We start from the raw sequence: 17,457 nt of genomic DNA on the forward strand, positions 1-17,457 counted from the left end.
CATTTCGCTACACCCGCAATAACATTTGCTGATCACGTGTATGTGACCAATAAAATTTGATTTGATTTGGGTATGACGCTACAAGCTTGGCAGACTTGTATTTGGGGAGTTTCAGAATATGCTCCACCTTCGTCCTTATTTCCTTTTCCGCCATCTTCCCCAAACTGGCCTTCGTCCAACACCCCGACCACTTCTCCGCCATCTTCCCCACAGTGGCCTTCGTCCAACACCCCGACCACTTCTCCGCCATCTTCCCCACAGTGGCCTTCGTCCAACACCCCGACCATTTCTCCGCCATCTTCCCCAAAGTGGCCTTCGTCCAACACCCCGACCACTTCTCCGCCATCTTCCCCACAGTGGCCTTCGTCCAACACCCCGACCACTTCTCCGCCATCTTCCCCACAGTGGCCTTCGTCCAACACCCCGACCACTTCTCCGCCATCTTCCCCACAGTGGCCTTCGTCCAACACCCCGACCATTTCTCCGCCATCTTCCCCACAGTGGCCTTCGTCCAACACCCCGACCACTTCTCCGCCATCTTCCCCACAGTGGCCTTCGTCCAACACCCCGACCACTTCTCCGCCATCTTCCCCACAGTGGCCTTCGGTCCAACACCCCGACCACTTCTCCGCCATCTTCCCCACAGTGGCCTTCGTCCAACACCCCGACCACTTCTCCGCCATCTTCCCCACAGTGGCCTTCGTCCAACACCCCGACCACTTCTCCGCCATCTTCCCCACAGTGGCCTTCGTCCAACACCCCGACCACTTCTCCGCCATCTTCCCCACAGTGGCCTTCGGTCCAACACCCCGACCACTTCTCCGCCATCTTCCCCACAGTGGCCTTCGGTCCAACACCCCGACCACTTCTCCGCCATCTTCCCCACAGTGGCCTTCGGTCCAACACCCCGACCACTTCTCCGCCATCTTCCCCACAGTGGCCTTCGTCCAACACCCCGACCACTTCTCCGCCATCTTCCCCACAGTGGCCTTCGTCCAACACCCCGACCATTTCTCCGCCATCTTCCCCACAGTGGCCTTCGTCCAACACCCCGACCACTTCTCCGCCATCTTCCCCACAGTGGCCTTCGTCCAACACCCCGACCATTTCTCCGCCATCTTCCCCACAGTGGCCTTCGTCCAACACCCCGACCACTTCTCCGCCATCTTCCCCACAGTGGCCTTCGTCCAACACCCCGACCACTTCTCCGCCATCTTCCCCACAGTGGCCTTCGTCCAACACCCCGACCATTTCTCCGCCATCTTCCCCACAGTGGCCTTCGTCCAACACCCCGACCACTTCTCCGCCATCTTCCCCACAGTGGCCTTCGTCCAACACCCCGACCACTTCTCCGCCATCTTCCCCACAGTGGCCTTCGTCCAACACCCCGACCACCTCTCCGCCATCTTCCCCACAGTGGCCTTCGTCCAACACCCCGACCACTTCTCCGCCATCTTCCCCACAGTGGCCTTCGTCCAACACCCAAACCACCTGTCCGCCATCTTCCTTCTGCAAGGGAGGTTTTTGCCACGTTCCTTACTTACTGAAAAGTGGACCTAATTTAGAGAGAAGTGTGCCTAATGTAGCCTTTTAGAATCCAAGAGTGAAATACTCACTCTCTCGTCTAACATGTGAACTCAGCATTCTTGAACAGTCCCATTACAAGTTAGAATGTTGAACAAATGTCCGTTCAACTTACTTCACCTGTTGTCCGCTGATTTTGTCCCTATGTCTGAGTTAATCTGATAAAAAAAATATCTACAGGGAAGCGTTATCAACCTGAACATCAGTACACTGGTTTGTATATCAGTTTGTATTTCCGGTTTTTATTTTCAATACTGATGCAATTCACATGTGACAAACACTTGCATAATATAGCCGAGCCTAACCGAACCACAGGCCAAACACTTCCAGCTGATTGCCAGGAAGTGTGTGTTTCGGTTGACTATGTTTGGTTACATTTGGTTATTATTTACATATTGCAAGAGATTGAAAATAAGCGATGCTACAGAACCTACTGGTGCCGTAAAAAGTTGGGCGAACAAGGGTATCCACAGGAAAGTGTTATTTACTCATCTCCACCTCCTACCGCCAAAAGGACCAACAACATGTACAACTGGTAGAGTAGGTTAAAATATAATTATATTCAACATTCTGGCTTGTAAAGACTATTGCTTCAGTCAGACTGTAATTCCATGGTGTAACCATGGTAACAGTCTGTTTTTACGTAAGGCCTGACAGTACTGCGACTCAGGGACTAGCTCTTTATTACACAAATAAACACATGGGGAAACTAACTTAGCTGAAGGCCACTGTTGGACGAAGGCCACTGTGGGGAAGATGGCGGAGAAGTGGTCGGGGTGTTGGACGAAGGCCACTGTGGGGAAGATGGCGGAGAAATGGTCGGGGTGTTGGACGAAGGTCACTGTGGGGAAGATGGCGGAGAAGTGGTCGGGGTGGGAAGTAGTGAGGTGAGGAAAGTCGGCGTCAAGTGCAAAAACAGGGATATGTGCTCCAGTAGTTCAGAGATGGAACTTGTTGAGTGTGATTGCCGAGTTTGGGCCTAGTCCCAAGGAAGATCAGGATGATTTTGGCCCAGTGGGAGTGAGATTTGTAGAGATAATGGATCCTTGCTGTTTGGTTGATCCATATGTGGTATCAGGTTGGGTGGAGGAGAGGTTGGGGACTGTTGAGTTGGTGAAGGTAACTTGGATTGGATTTGTGATGATTTATTGTGTTTCCAACGCCCAGAGGAAGAGGGCGCTCCAGATTACGAGATTAGGGACAACAATTGTGACGTGCTTTGCTCTCCGGAGCAGGGTGCCGTTGAAGGAATGATAACAGGGTGGCATTAAGAGTTGAGGAAGAGCAATTGAAATAGAAGATTCCTGGTGTCTGTGACATCCACAGCTTGATGAGACGTAGATCCGGTAGGGAAACTGAGAAGACATTATCTGTCATGCTGAGTTTTGATACAGAATCATTACTAGATAAGGTCAAGGTAGGAAGTGTCAGTTATCCCGTGAGAGTTATGTTCTGAGAATATTACAGTGTTTTAGGTGTCAGGGTTATGAGCATATTACAGCAGTGTGTAAGAGGGAGATGCCTAGATGTGAGAAGTGTGCAGGAGGGCATGAAACGAAGGAATCTGTGGTATCGGGGCTGGAGATCAGAGGTATCCGGTTATAGAAAGGCAGATTGAGGTTGCCAGGGTTAGAGCAGTACAGAAAGTGTTGTATGCTGAAGCAGTGAAGATAGTGGTAGAGGAAGATGGGTACAGGGTGAGGGGTCCTGAGAGGATTCCTGTGAGTAGGCAGCACAGGAGGTTGGTGGCACCTTAATTGGGGAGGACGGGCTCGTGGTAATGCCTGGAGCGGAATTGTGGAATGGCGTCAAATACATCAAACACACGGTTTGCCATTTCATTGGCTCCGTTCCAGCGGTTGTTATGAGCCGTTCTCCCCTCAGCAGCCTCCACTGGTAGGCAGAGATCAATAGAGAGTGATGGGAAGAATATGTGCTTCAGCAAGGTGGGCTTTTTAGCATTTATAGTCATGGTTGTTAGTTGTACTGCAGAAATGCATCTTAATTCACAAAAAATAGAGGTTGTTGTGGCAGAGAAGTACTTGGGATTGTGAGAATTTACTGCAGAACAGCTGCAGTAGGTGTTGAGTGGTAGTGATATCCTCTCAGACCGTTGGTCTGGAGTAGGACTAGGTAGGGTTAAATAGTGAATGGGTGGTGTTTTTTTTTTTCAGATGGGGCTAATATGTGGTTGGGTAATTTTCCTTATCCTTTTCCCCAATTTTGTATCGAAGAATATATTGTAGGTATGCGTGAATTGCCTCGCACACCAGTACAGTAGGTGGCGGTGTATGCACATAAATGTTGGATGCTCTCCGCCAACCGAATCCCAAAGAAGAAGACAAAGAAGTAGTAAGTAAGGAAACAGGGGACAAGGGGAGAGGGAACCGAGGACATCACTTTGCTCAGTGGATGTTTTTGTTGGGGAATGAGTGCGTGTGTTTGCAGTGTAAACGTTTTTCATGGAAAGAGTACGATAGCGAGAAATGCCATTGAATGTTTTATTGGGAATCTATATATATATACCAAGATAAGTCATGTTAGTGCACCCTTTGCATTAAGAACTTGTACAACATGATGAGTTCTGGTTAAACAAGACGCGACTTTGTAGTCAGCTAAGGACTTTCATTGCCCCTCCAGGGTTCGACTCATGCCACCACGTTCACATCCTTGCTTGCAAGGTAAGGAAAATAACAAGTAGCGAGCAAACTATTAAAGTTGACGGTCTATCTATTATCTACATTTAAAATGCTATTGTTCGTTGTGCCTCTAGCTAAAGCTAACGGTGCGTTAGCCAGGTAACTAGCTACAATTTCCGCTGCTAGTTGCTAACTACCTAACCAGCCACTTGATGAATGCAAATGATTTACAGATATAAAACAACATTTAGACAGTCATGCACACCAACATATGGAATATTAGTGATATTGGAGCTCTTTTGTTGTTGAAATGGTGCCTGACACTGCTAGGCTAACTAGATAATATTGCCAATGTCACCGGAAACGGCGTTGTTAGTACAGTAGATGGCCTAGTAGCTAGTAACGTTAGTACTAAATGCTCGTAGTAACGGTAACTTGGTTACAACTTTTGCATGTGTCAACAGCAATTTTTTTCTAACGCTTTTTCTATTAGTTGTCTAAGATTTCAAGTTGGCATATTCACTTTAACAGCAGTTACGTTACGGTCCCAAAAACTACCTTAAAATATAATGCATACTTACTGTAATTTAGCTAGCTAGAACAAGCCCTGTTTACTTTACTTTAGCCAGCTAACTAAAATTACAGTTATTAGGCCTTGTTCTAGCTAGCTAAAATACAGGAAGTAGGCCTTTTATTATTTGACGGTAGTTTCTGGGACTGTAACTGCTGTTAAAGTGAATGTGTTCTTGACACCTCCAAGTCGGTAGGTAGCCTAGTGGTTTTGGGGCGGCAGGTAGCCTTTAGTTTTCCTTACGTCCACCAACAGCAGTTAGGGACCGTCAACATAGTGACAAATCAAATTTCAATAGCTCTTTAACCATTACTCTTAAAACTTTCAAAACTGGTTGTAGCTAACACGATGGCATAAACACACATTGCACACTTCTTTTTTGCCGATTTACTCACACTATTTAAAATAATTTATTTACATTTTTTTATTTCAATAGCTCTTTGTTCATATGACCTGCTGACTTCAAACAAGGTTCAGAATTTCCACTGACTACCCTTCTATATTGCACACCCTTTAGTTTGTCCATTTTTATCTCACACGTTTTTACATAAATTTGTCCAACTTTCAATAGCTCCTTGGTCATAGCGTCTTGGACCCACTGACCTCAAACAAGGTTCAGAGTGTTCACTCAGTGGGCCTACACATTTTTTATTTATTTTTTATTTATTTCACCTTTATTTAACCAGGTAGGCAATTTGAGAACGAGTTCTAATTTACAATTGCGACCTGGCCAAGATAAAGCAAAGCAGTTCGACAACACAACAACACAGTTACACATGGAGTAAAACAAATATACAGTCAATAATACAGTAGAAAAATAAGTATGTACAATGTGAGCAAATGAGGTGAGATAAGGGAGGTAAAGGCAAAAAAAGTCCATGGTGGCTAAGTAAATACAATATAGCAAGTAAAACACTGGAATGGTAGATTTGTAGTAGAAGTGCAAAGTAGAAATAGAGATAATGGGGTGCAAAGGAGCAAAATAAAATAAATAAATACAGTAGGGGAAGAGGTAGTTGTTGCACATTTGGAGAAAAGGAGTATCTGACTGATAGACTAGTTCACATTGTAATAGTAATCAATCTCACAACAAAGTTTATACGATGGTTCCTAGACTCCTTTCTAACAGAACTCAAGCTTCAATAGGATTGTCAATGACTAACTGTTGAAATTCAGAGTAATTGTTATCTTTTTAGTAAGTCTTATGGTCGGGCATAAAATGTTATCTCCAGTTTCTTGCTTTCTCAGGTCCTGCTGAGTGGACGGTATTGATGCCTTTTCAGTCTAGCTCCAGTCTTGTGTCATTATGTTATAAGCACCACGCCACCCCACTCCCGGGTTCATAACACCCTCACCCTCTCACATTCTGTGGTGGCTAATTTCTGCATTACCAAATGAGGAGATTTACAAACTTCACACACCAGTCAGAGTTATACTTAATACTACATCTTTAATAATTAAGATGCTTTTGCAAAAGCACTTGACTTTCAATGATGCGCTATCTCTAATGAACCATTGAAAAGTGACTACACAAAAGTACAAAGAGCTTTTATAGCCAAGATGCACCCCTTCAACGTACATGACGAACCACAGATCTTAGGAACAGTTCACAAAGGTTAAGTTTTGTATGAAAGATATCTATAAAACATAGCAGACAGCAACTGCTGTATCAAGTGTTCATTGTATAGACCAGTGTCTGGTCCTCCTACCCCAAACTGGAACAGTCTCTCCCTGGTACGGTATAGAACAGAACCATTAGCTCATCCAATGGCATAAATCAATTGACAACTCTAGATACTCCCATCTCAAGTAAACCCCCTCTTGACTCCACTCCTGGACAAGCTCACTGAGGGGAGTGAGCCTCTAGGTCATATACTATCCCAGGATAAGTGCAACATCAGATGGGACATACAAGGGTCCAGACGCTGCCGTACACCTTCCCCCAATGCCAAAGGAGGGAGTGACTTGCGCACAGACATTGTGGAGACAAGTAATTGGTTCCCCATTAATCACGCCAACCCTTCACGTGGTTTAACAGATACTTGTCATATGTGAATGTATCTCACATAAGCATATTATGCAAATAAAACATATTAATTATCTATGTTACCCAACTAATTCTGATTCATCCGCCACAATTCTACCATTTGTCTACACTCCAAGAACAATGAGAGCCCTCTAGCTGTAGACACCCACAGATTCATGACAACTGAGATTCCCATATCCATAGCCTTCTTAGCTTGTAGGTCTAAGTGTTTTTGTCCTTACTATGTTGAAATATCAAAGACTAAGCTTTTTGTGTGACTCAAGTAAGTCATTTCAAGTGTCAGCCTTGTTTTCCCTGGCACATAAAGGTATCCTACTAACTAGTTCTGTTTATTTTGACTTTATAACATAAAAATCTTGTTGGGAGCTGAAAAACACAGCTGTATGTTAATAAAGCAATACTACAGCTCAGTGCAATGGTAAATGTTAAGTCAGATGTGGGATAAAGACAGTAGAGGGGGAATGCTGTTGTAGTGACAGTCATCACTATTTTCAGGACTTTTTTTTTAGGGTCACAGCTAGAGGTCGACCGATTAATCGGAATGGCCGGTTAATCAGGGCCGATTTCAAGTTTTCATAACAATCGGTAATCGGTATTTTTGGCCACCCGATTTGCCGAATTTTATTTTCATTTATTTTTTATTTTTATTTTTTTAAATGTATTATTATATTTCTATTTTTATGTATTTTTTTAACATTTTTTTTGTTAATTTTTTTTTTTCTATAAATATTTTTTAACTAGGAAAGTCAGTTAAGAACACATTCTTATTTTCAATGATGGCCTAGGAACGGTGGGTTAACTGCCTTGTTCAGGGGCAGAACGACACATTTTTATCTTGTCAGCTTGGGGATTCAATCTTGCAACCTTACGGTTAACTAGTCCAATGCTCAAACCACCTGCTGCACTCCACGAGGAGCCTGCCTGTTACGCGAATGCAGTAAGAAGCCAAGGTAAGTTGCTAGCTAGCATTAAACGTATCTTATAAAAAACAATCAATCAATCATAATCACTAGTTAACTACACATGGTTGATGATATTACTAGTTTATCTAGCCTGTCCTGCATTGCATATAATCGATGCGGTGCGCATTCGCGAAAAAGGACTGTCGTTGCTCCAACTTGTACCTAACCATAAACATCAATGTCTTTCTTAAAATCAATACACAAGTATATATTTTTAAACCTGCATATTTAGTTAATATTGCCTGCTAACATGAATTTCTTTTAACTAGGGAAAATATGTCACCTCTGCAACAGAGTCAGGGTATATGCAGCAGTTTGGGCCGCCTGGCTCGTTGCGAACAGTGTGAAGAGTATTTCTTCCTAACAAAGACAGCCAACTTCGCCAAACGGGAGATGATTTAACCAAAGCGCATTTGCGAAAAAAGCACAATCGTTGCACGACTGTACCTAACCATAAACATCAATGCCTTTCTTAAAATCAATACACAGAAGTATATATTTTTAAACCTGCATATTTAGCTAAAAGAAATCCAGGTTAGCAGGCAATATTAACCATGTGAAATTGTGTCACTCTTCCGTTCATTGTACGCAGAGTCAGGGTATATGCAACAGGTTGGGCCGCCTGGCTCGTTGTGAACTAATTTGCCAGAATCTTACGTAATTATGACATAACATTGAAGGTTGTGCAATGTAACAGGAATATTTAGACTTATGGATGCCACCCGTTAGATAAAATACGGAACGGTTCCGTATTTCACTGAAAGAATAAACGTTTTGATTTCGAAATGATAGTTTCCGGATTTGACCATATTAATGACCTAAGGCTCGTATTATTGTGTGTTGTGTTATAATTAAGTCTATGATTTGTTATTTGATCGAGCAGTCTGACTGAGCGGTGGTAGGCGGCAGCAGGCTGGTAAGCATTCATTCAAACAGCACTTTTGTGCGTTTGCCAGCAGCTCTTCGCTGTGCTTCAAGCATTGAGCTGTTTATGACTTCAAGCCTATCAACTCCCGAGATTAGGCTGGTGTAACAGATGTGAAATGGCTAGCTAGTTAGTGGGGTGCGTGCTAATAGCGTTTCAATCGGTGACGTCACTTGCTCTGAGACCATGAAGTAGTTGTTCCCCTTTCAACTTACATTTTGATATCTTTTACGTCACTCAGAAATACAAAAATTATCGACATGGTGATTGAATTAACTTTTAATGTCATTACAGAAAACATACAACAAAATTACTGAGTTAGCACATTAGAAACAGAGCCTGTCATGAAACTTGCAAATAAAGATGAGAATAGTTCAAAATGAGAAGATCATGCCATGGAAAAGACGACTGAGTGAACATAAAGTGGAAAGGAGGAGAAATAACTCACACCATGCAGCAGGACACCTTCAGCTGTGGGGACTTGGTAATGCAGGTTTGATAGTTATATTTTCAATAATGAATGGTTAGCAGTTATGTGACAATTAGGTCAAACTCTATTTTATTTTGTTGGTGTAGATGGCCAAGGAAGTTGCACAGAACTTCCCCAACATCCCCTCCAAAATTGTTAAAGAACCTTAACAATGAGCAACTGCGAAAAGAAATGGCTGAGGATATACTAAAAATGTCTGGTATGTTATGACATTTAATTGAAAAATTCATGTAAAAACGTGTGAGATGAAAATGGACAAACCAAAGGGTGTGCAATATAGAAGGGTAGTCAGTGGACATTCTGAACCTTTTTTGAGTCAAGTAGGTCACATGACCAAGGAGCTATTGAAATTTGAATGTAAAAGTTTGTACTTTGTTTACGCTCCCTAATTCAACTAGGAATACAAAATGTTGCTCACATTTCCACAAGTTTATTAGCTTTGAAAAGCAAATGAATGTCAAAATCGTGAAAATAAGGCCTGTGCAATGTTGTGTGCAATTTTCTCCATCATGACCCTTATTTGGAGTCTGTGGCTCAAGTAGCTTGAAAGAGCGAATAGCTGTCAAATATCCAACTTGAAACTGTTTTTTCCTCGGTCCTAGTGCTTAGAGCTTTGGGCCAAGTAACCGAAAGGTTGCAAGATCAGCTGACAAGGTACAAATCTGTCGTTCTGCCCCTGATCAAGGCAGTTAACCCACTTCCTAGGCCGTCATTGTAAAATAAGAATTTGTTCTTAACTGACTTGCCTAGTTAAAATAAAAATTGTCAAACTATGTGTGACTACAAACCATGGTGTTTGAGACAAAGTAAGCTATCGGCCCAGGGGCAGACCTTGAAGGGCCTGTCTTCTGCCAGTTTTCTCACCTCACGGCCAGGGTTTCACACCCAACTCAATGGGATTCTTTATGTTGGATAAGGCTTTCTGGGGTACTTGTTTCTTGAAAGGGAACTTGTGACCTTGCTGTACTATCCACTTATCTATTGTGACGGCTCAGCCAAATGCCAGTGTCATAAACATTTACCAGTTTGTAGTACCAAATACATTTCTACAGATTTGATTTAGGCGGCCAATGCTGTTTATTGATAAAGTGGATGTGTCAGCAGAACCAACTAGTTCGTTGTCCTCAAAGGAGTACATTCTTGCATGTTGGATGTCAAATGATCACAAGTACAGTAGACGAGGTCTAGCAACACTTTGTCATCTTGTCCCTTGTAGATGAGCATGTGCCGTTGGTGCACGTCATTGGGTGACGATGTTGCAAAACTGCTCCAGAGGTACTGTGCTGGGTCTTGGTTAACAGAGGATGAGGAGGCAGTCAACGAGGAGAAGGCACTCAACGATGACCTCGATAAGTGCCTGGAGTGTGTGGTAGCGTACCATCGGGCGAAGGAGGAGTTGCCTGGGCTGCACCGGGTAAGGATGAACCATACAGTGGTTGCTCAACTAAAAGTTTTGATAATTGGTAATTGTGCACGACTTCAAAATTTGAATTTCAATGAACTGAATGTGGAGAATGAAGGTGATTGAATTTAGAACAATAGTGTAAGAATTGCTATTCCTCTGTCCTGCAGCTCACACCCGGAAAAAAAATAAAATAAAATTTCAAATCAAGTTTTTTTTTGTCATGTGCCGAATACAGCAGGTGTCGACCTTATGGTAAAATGCTTACTTACGAGCCCCAAACCAACAGTGCAGTTTCAAAAAATACTAATAAGAATAAGATAAAACTAACAAGTAATTAAAGAGTAGCAGTAAATAAAAACAATATAGACAGGGGGTGCCGGTTAGTTGAGGTACTATGTACATGTAGGTAAAGTAACCTGTTTGGGATAGGGGGCAGTATTTTCACGGCCGGATAAAAAAACGTACCCGATTTAAATCTGGTTACTACTCCTGCCCAGAAACTAGAATATGCATATAATTAGTAGATTTGGATAGAAAACACTCTAAAGTTTCTAAAACTGTTTGAATGGTGTCTGTGAGTATAACAGAACTCATATGGCAGGCCAAAACCTGAGAAGATTCCATACAGGAAATGCCCTGTCTGACAATTTATTGTCCTTCTGTAGCATCTCTATCGAAAATACAGCATCTGTGCTGTAACGTGACATTTTCTAAGGCTCTCAGAAGGCGCCAGAAAGTGGAATGACGTGTCTCCTGTCTCTGGGCTAAGAACAGCAGGAGTATTTGTTAGTGGTCAGGCTGGGAACAGTGACACTGGAGATGCGCGTTCACGAGACTACTCTATTTTTTTCTTTCAGCATTTGAATGAATACAACGTCGCCCGGTTGGAATATTATTGCTACCTTACGAGAAAAATAGCATAAAAATTGATTTTAAACAGCGTTTGACTTGCTTCGAAGTACGGTAATCGAATATTTAGAAAAATTTTGTCACGAAATGCGCTTGCGCGTCACCCTTCGGAGAGTGACCTCAGCGCACGAACAAAACGGAGCTATTTCAATATAAATATGGATTATTTGGAACCAAAACAACATTTGTTGTTGAAGTAGAAGTCCTGAGAGTGCATTCTGACGAAGAACAGCAAAGGTAATCCAATTTTTCTTATAGTAAATCTGAGGTTTGGTGAGGGCCAAACTTGGTGGGTGTCAAATTAGCTAGCCGTGATGGCCGGGCTATGTACTCAGAATATTGCAAAATGTGCTTTCGCCGAAAAGCTATTTTAAAATTTGACACCGCGATTGCATAAAGGAGTTCTGTATCTATAATTCTTAAAATAATTTATGTTTTTTGTGAACGTTAATCATGAGTAATTTAGTAAATTCACCGGAAGTATACTAGTTCTGAACATCACATGCTAATGTAAAAAGCTAGTTTTTGATATAAATATGAACTTGATTGAACAAAACATGCATGTATTGTATAACATAATGTCCTAGGAGTGTCATCTGATGAAGATCGTCAAAGGTTAGTGCTGCATTTAGCTGTGGTTTTGGTTTTTGTGACATATGCTTGCTTTGAAAATGGCTGTGTGATTATTTTTGGCAGGGTACTCTCCTGACATAATCTAATGTTTTGCTTTCGCTGTGAAGCCTTTTTGAAATCGGACAGTGTGGTTAGATTAACGAGAGTCTTGTCTTTAAAATGGTGTAAAATAGTTGATTGTTTGAGAAATTGAATTGTGGTATTTTAGTTGGTTTTGTATTTCGCGCCGTGCGATGCCATTGGCTGTTGTCTAGGGGTTCTGCAGGCGGAACGTCTGTCCTTAACAGGTTAAAGTGACTATGCATAGATGACAACAGAGAGTGGCTGTGGTGGGGAGGGGGTTAGTGCGACTAGTCTGGGTAGTTGCTTTCATTTTTGCTTGTAAGCAAGAATCAGGAGGATGGAATTATGGTCAGATTTGACAAATGGAGGGCAAGGGAGCGCTTTGTATGCGTCTCTGTGTAGAGTAAAGGTGGTCCAGAGTTCTTTTCCCTCTGGTTGCACATTTTAACATGTTGATAGAAATTAGGTAAAACTGATTTAAGTTTCCCTGCATTAAAGTCCCCGGCTATTAGGAGCGCCGCCTCTGAGTGAGCGTTTTCTTGTTTGCTTATGGTGGAATACAGCTCATTCAATGATATCTTAGTGCCAGCCTGTGGTGGTATGTAAACAGCTACAAAGAATATAGATGAGAACTCTCTCGTTAGGTAATGTGGTCTGCAGCTTATGAGAAACTCTTCCTCAGGCGAGCAATAGCTCGAGACTTCCTTAGATATTGTGCACTAGCTGTTGTTTCCAAAAATACATAGACCGCCACCCCTTGTCTTACCAGATGCCGCTGTTCTAACCCGCTGGTACATCGTATAACCATCCAGCTGTATGGTGAGATAGTCTTTGGTTGGGGGCACGTAAAACGTCTGCCTTCTGCTCCGGCGCCATCTTACCATTTTTGTTACTGCTTGTCAGTATCACTTACTAAAATTGTTACACTAAAGTTTATATTCTAAGAGAAACTTGGACTACATTTATGGTGTTGAAATGTTAGGATTATTTTGTTCTTACTGTGGTACTGTAGCGTACTCCTGACCGGTCACATTGTACAGCACCTGAGTGGCACATTGGTCTAAGACACTGCATCGCAGTGCAAACTGTGTTGCTACAGATACTGGTTCTCTCCCTCTAAAAACAGAAATTATTATATGTAACAAACTGGCTTTATTTACAAATTAGTAACAATGTCTCACCCCATGTTCAAGAATGGGCTTTTTCCCTCCCAAGTTACGTTATTTGAAAAATAAATAATCTCCAAAATATTGTTATTTTTAAACAAGGTTATTATTACATTTGGAATGACATAAATCACCTTAGATATTCTCACAGATATATTACCAACCTTGTTTTTCACAAGCGTAGCAGTCTTTGAATTCTGCAAACAACGTTTCTAGCAGGACAATATATATTGGCCATGGCTCTCGAGTGGTGCATGATGGGATTGCCTTGCAGTTTTCCAGCTTTATCCACAGAGATAGCGGTAGGCGCACAAGGTTCAAGGCACGAGTGCAGGAGGCACGGAACGGGCGGCAGAGCAGCGCACAGAAGACAGACCTAGCCCATGGGGATTTGAGGAGGAGGGTGGGGGGGTGGACCCCTTCTCCACTGGGTAGTATAAAGCAACATTTTAAGGGGCATTGCAGTAATAATGGCGCTGACTAGGGAAACGTTCCCGCTGTTCTTAGTACCGGTCTGTTTTAGTTTGAACGTGCAATGTAACTAATAATGCCGTGAAAAATGCCCCTTAGACATGAATTCGGAGGGCAGAAATGATTAAATATTAGAGCATTAGACCTCTCACTAAAGGCGTCAGTCAAAAGATATACTTAAATCCGAGCTGGATTGATCTACCATTTCTATCATAGGCTGCTGTAATCGATGGGGGCTCAGGGCGGTACCATTTAGCTCATCTGATGAAGGTGCACATGGCTCAGATTCAAACTTTGAAGACCGAGATCAAGTCCTTGAAGGCAGAGCAGCAGAAAGAGAAACATTATCTGAGGGCAGAGATAGGGGCGAAGCTGATGCATTGGCGGAGAGTCACTCTGCCTTGGCGGAGAGTCACAATCCATGCCAGGCACACCTGTGAGCTCTGGAACTCCACTTCCGACAGGCCGAGTCAACATACCTGGCGAGTTAGTCAGGTCGTCGGTTCACCCTGACATTTCCATTCCTCTTCTGACAATAGAACTTGACCAACTGTTCACTTGGCACAGCAAGGGCCTTCCGGACCGTTTTGCTATTCCAAGGATGTGTAACCGAAGAGATGCCATGAATGGACACAGAATACCAGCTGGGATGGACGCCGAGGCAAATGTGGCTTACCAGTGAACCTCCAAGTGTTCATCATTACTACTATCTCAGAAGTTTCTGTCCATGACTGACACAACCTGAAAAGGCATCAGAGACTGGGTTAATGAGTACTTGAGGTCACCGAGAAAGTCTGGACATGGCCTGATCTCCCTTATGTAAGGAGTTAGGCACTTTCCTATGTTTACTACAGTTTGTACTGTAGGCTGTGTTTACTTGTCAGACTGCACAGTAGCCTGATAAGACACCTGCATTTGTTTATCTTCAAAATGCTTTATCCAAATGTTTAAAGTGCGTGTGGACGACCTCATGTAACCGCAAAATGTCTGATAAAGCATGTACTGTACTGTATTTATTCATCAGCATCTTTATGCTTTCGTTAATAAAATAATTAAAATACTTGTTAAATGCAGATCTTTATGGGAATAAATATCACTGGAAAATACTCTTTCAAACACACACGGTCACGTTGTACAGCGCCATTATGGCTATTAGCAGGACAATTGACTTGCCTAGAAGGGTAGGGCTGGGCGGTATACCGTATTTTATGATAGACCCGTGTGGCTCAGTTGGTAGAGCATGGTGTTTGCAACGCCAGGGTTGTGGGTTCGATTTCCATGGGGACCGGTACGGAGAAAAAAAATGTATGAAATGTATGCATTCACTACTGTAAGTCGCTCTGGATAAGAGCGTCTGCTAAATGACTCAAAAGTAAAATGTTTTGATGCAGGGACCGGTTTGGGTTTTTACCTTACCTTCTGTACCGGTATTTGAATGTTTGGTTTGGTAAATGTGATATGATGTGTGTAATGTCAATTTTTACAGTTTAATTCGCACTTTGGGGCATCGCTCTCCGCTCTTTCTCTCCGTGCCACTTTCCACACTGACCTAGCCACGCCCCCTGTCACTGAAGGAGCGCATCTGATGTTCCTCAACCACGAGACACTTGCGTTCAGTCTGCATGGTCAATGTAGCACATGCAACAATGTTGATAATAACAATGCTGTTTTCACTTTGCTTCTTAATATAAATCCACTAGCGTTCTATAATGACACTATCAGTTTGTTTCTTACATCAGCAAACAGCTAGTTTGTCTTTTCTTAGCAAGTTGCCAGGAAACTTGAGACACTAATTGTTAGCCGCTAATAGCTAATGTGCTGAGTAGGAGCAAGCGTAGCGAGCTAATACAGCCTGATAATAGCAGTGACGTTGTAGACCTAAATCAGCATGTTGTTTGTGCAACAGTATCTTCTAAATCTAAGCGGAATATGCAAAGCAAGAATATGTTAGCTACATGAAGTAGCTAAGAGAGAACATGAAATGTAGCCAAAGCTTATAGGGTCCCCTAGGAGAAACTTATCAACACACTAGTTCGTACCCTGTCACAATAACTCCCTGCCATTTTAATTTGTTGTCATCTCAAACAACACTCTACATAGAATAACTATCTTCAAAGTAATGACTCGGGACGTCGGGTTTGAAATGAAAGCTTCTTTTAGTAATACTACTTGTTCACGTCACATTTAACAACTTTAGATTCTACAAAACAATAAGAAAGTTGCTAGCAAGAGTCAGGATAATCACTTGTCACTTGTACGTAACTGGCGCGTTCTCTCTCTACTTCCTGTCGCAAGGCATTCTGGAACTTGCAGTCAAAAGCGTAATCCAATACAACAAAATATGCATGTAGTCCTCTCAATCTCCAACAGACAAATTCTAATACAATTACATATGTAAATAACTATAAAGAAAATATCTTTAGATACAGCTCCATGAATTAACTGTAAACATTTAACTCTGTAACCCATTAAAGTTACAACACTGTATTCAAAGTGCCCACTATTATATTCTAACTATAGAATTAGAATAGTCATTCTATTTCCATGATTCCAACAGTTTTGCTCTAATTCGCAAGTCAAATCGCAATCGCAACATTTGGTTAAATAAATGCTAGATTATTTGCCAATATAGTGCAGTCCTACGTGGCAGTGTGGGAATTCTCAGTTGAGCAGTGGTGTAAAAATACTTGGAAGTACTACTGAAGTATTTTTTTGGTATCTGAACTTTACTATTTTTTTACTTGTGAACTTTTACTTCACTACATTCCTAAGGAAAATACTGTACTTTTTACACCATACATTTTCACTGACACCTAAAAGTACTTGTTACATTTTGAATGCTTTGCAGGACAGGAAAATGGTCCAATTCACTCACTTATCAAGAGAACATCCCTGGTCATCTACTGCCTCTGATTTGGAGGACTCACTAAGCACAAATGCTTTGTTCGTAAATTATGTCTGAGTGTTGTGTGCCCCATGGCTATCTATAAATATAAAGAAAATGGTGCCATCTGGTTTGCTTAATATAAAGAATTTGAAATTATTTTTGATATTTAAGTATTTTGATTACTTTTGATATTTAAGTATAGTTAAAACCAAATACTTTTAGACTTTTACTGAAGTAATATTTTACTGGTGACTTTTACATGAATAGAAAATGAATGGGGGTGTATTATTGTTATTATGTATAACATAAAGACCGTGATTTGGAGTTCCATAGGGAGATTTCTCTCCCTCTAAAAACAGAAATAAATGTTTTGGCCTTTACAAATATTATTTTGCCCTTTTTTCAGATTACAATCGCTCACTTTCGATAACAAAATATTGTTATATTTATATATAATGAAGTTGATGGCACAGTCATATAGCCCCGGCACCTACGTAAAGCTGAGTGACTCAGTCATTCATGGCTTTGGATCAAAGTAAGTAAGTACCAACGTTCTTTTTGATAGGCTTTAATAAAGAAATGTTTTGGTTATTCTGACCTTGAAACTATGTACAGTATTATAATAGCCCATTATGGGCTATTAGCAGGACAATATACCTTTTACCAACACCTCTATGTATTTTGATACTTTGTGGAAGGTAATTG

The 17,457-nt window shown here is 41.9% G+C and overlaps 1 protein-coding gene across 1 annotated transcript in view; it reads left to right on the forward strand.

Annotated features, from left to right (window-relative positions):
• The first annotated feature begins 3,934 nt into the window (after positions 1-3,934).
• Positions 3,935-17,457, forward strand: part of LOC106592980 (probable helicase senataxin) — a 54,210-nt gene continuing 40,687 nt past the window's right edge. The window contains 2 exon segments of the mRNA XM_045702822.1: positions 3,935-4,265; positions 10,435-10,632. Of these exon segments, the coding sequence (XP_045558778.1) occupies positions 10,435-10,632 (198 nt within the window). The 5' untranslated portion in view covers positions 3,935-4,265.

The sequence above is a fragment of the Salmo salar genome, chromosome ssa01 (genome assembly GCF_905237065.1).
Source record: "Salmo salar chromosome ssa01, Ssal_v3.1, whole genome shotgun sequence".
NCBI lineage: Eukaryota > Metazoa > Chordata > Actinopteri > Salmoniformes > Salmonidae > Salmo > Salmo salar.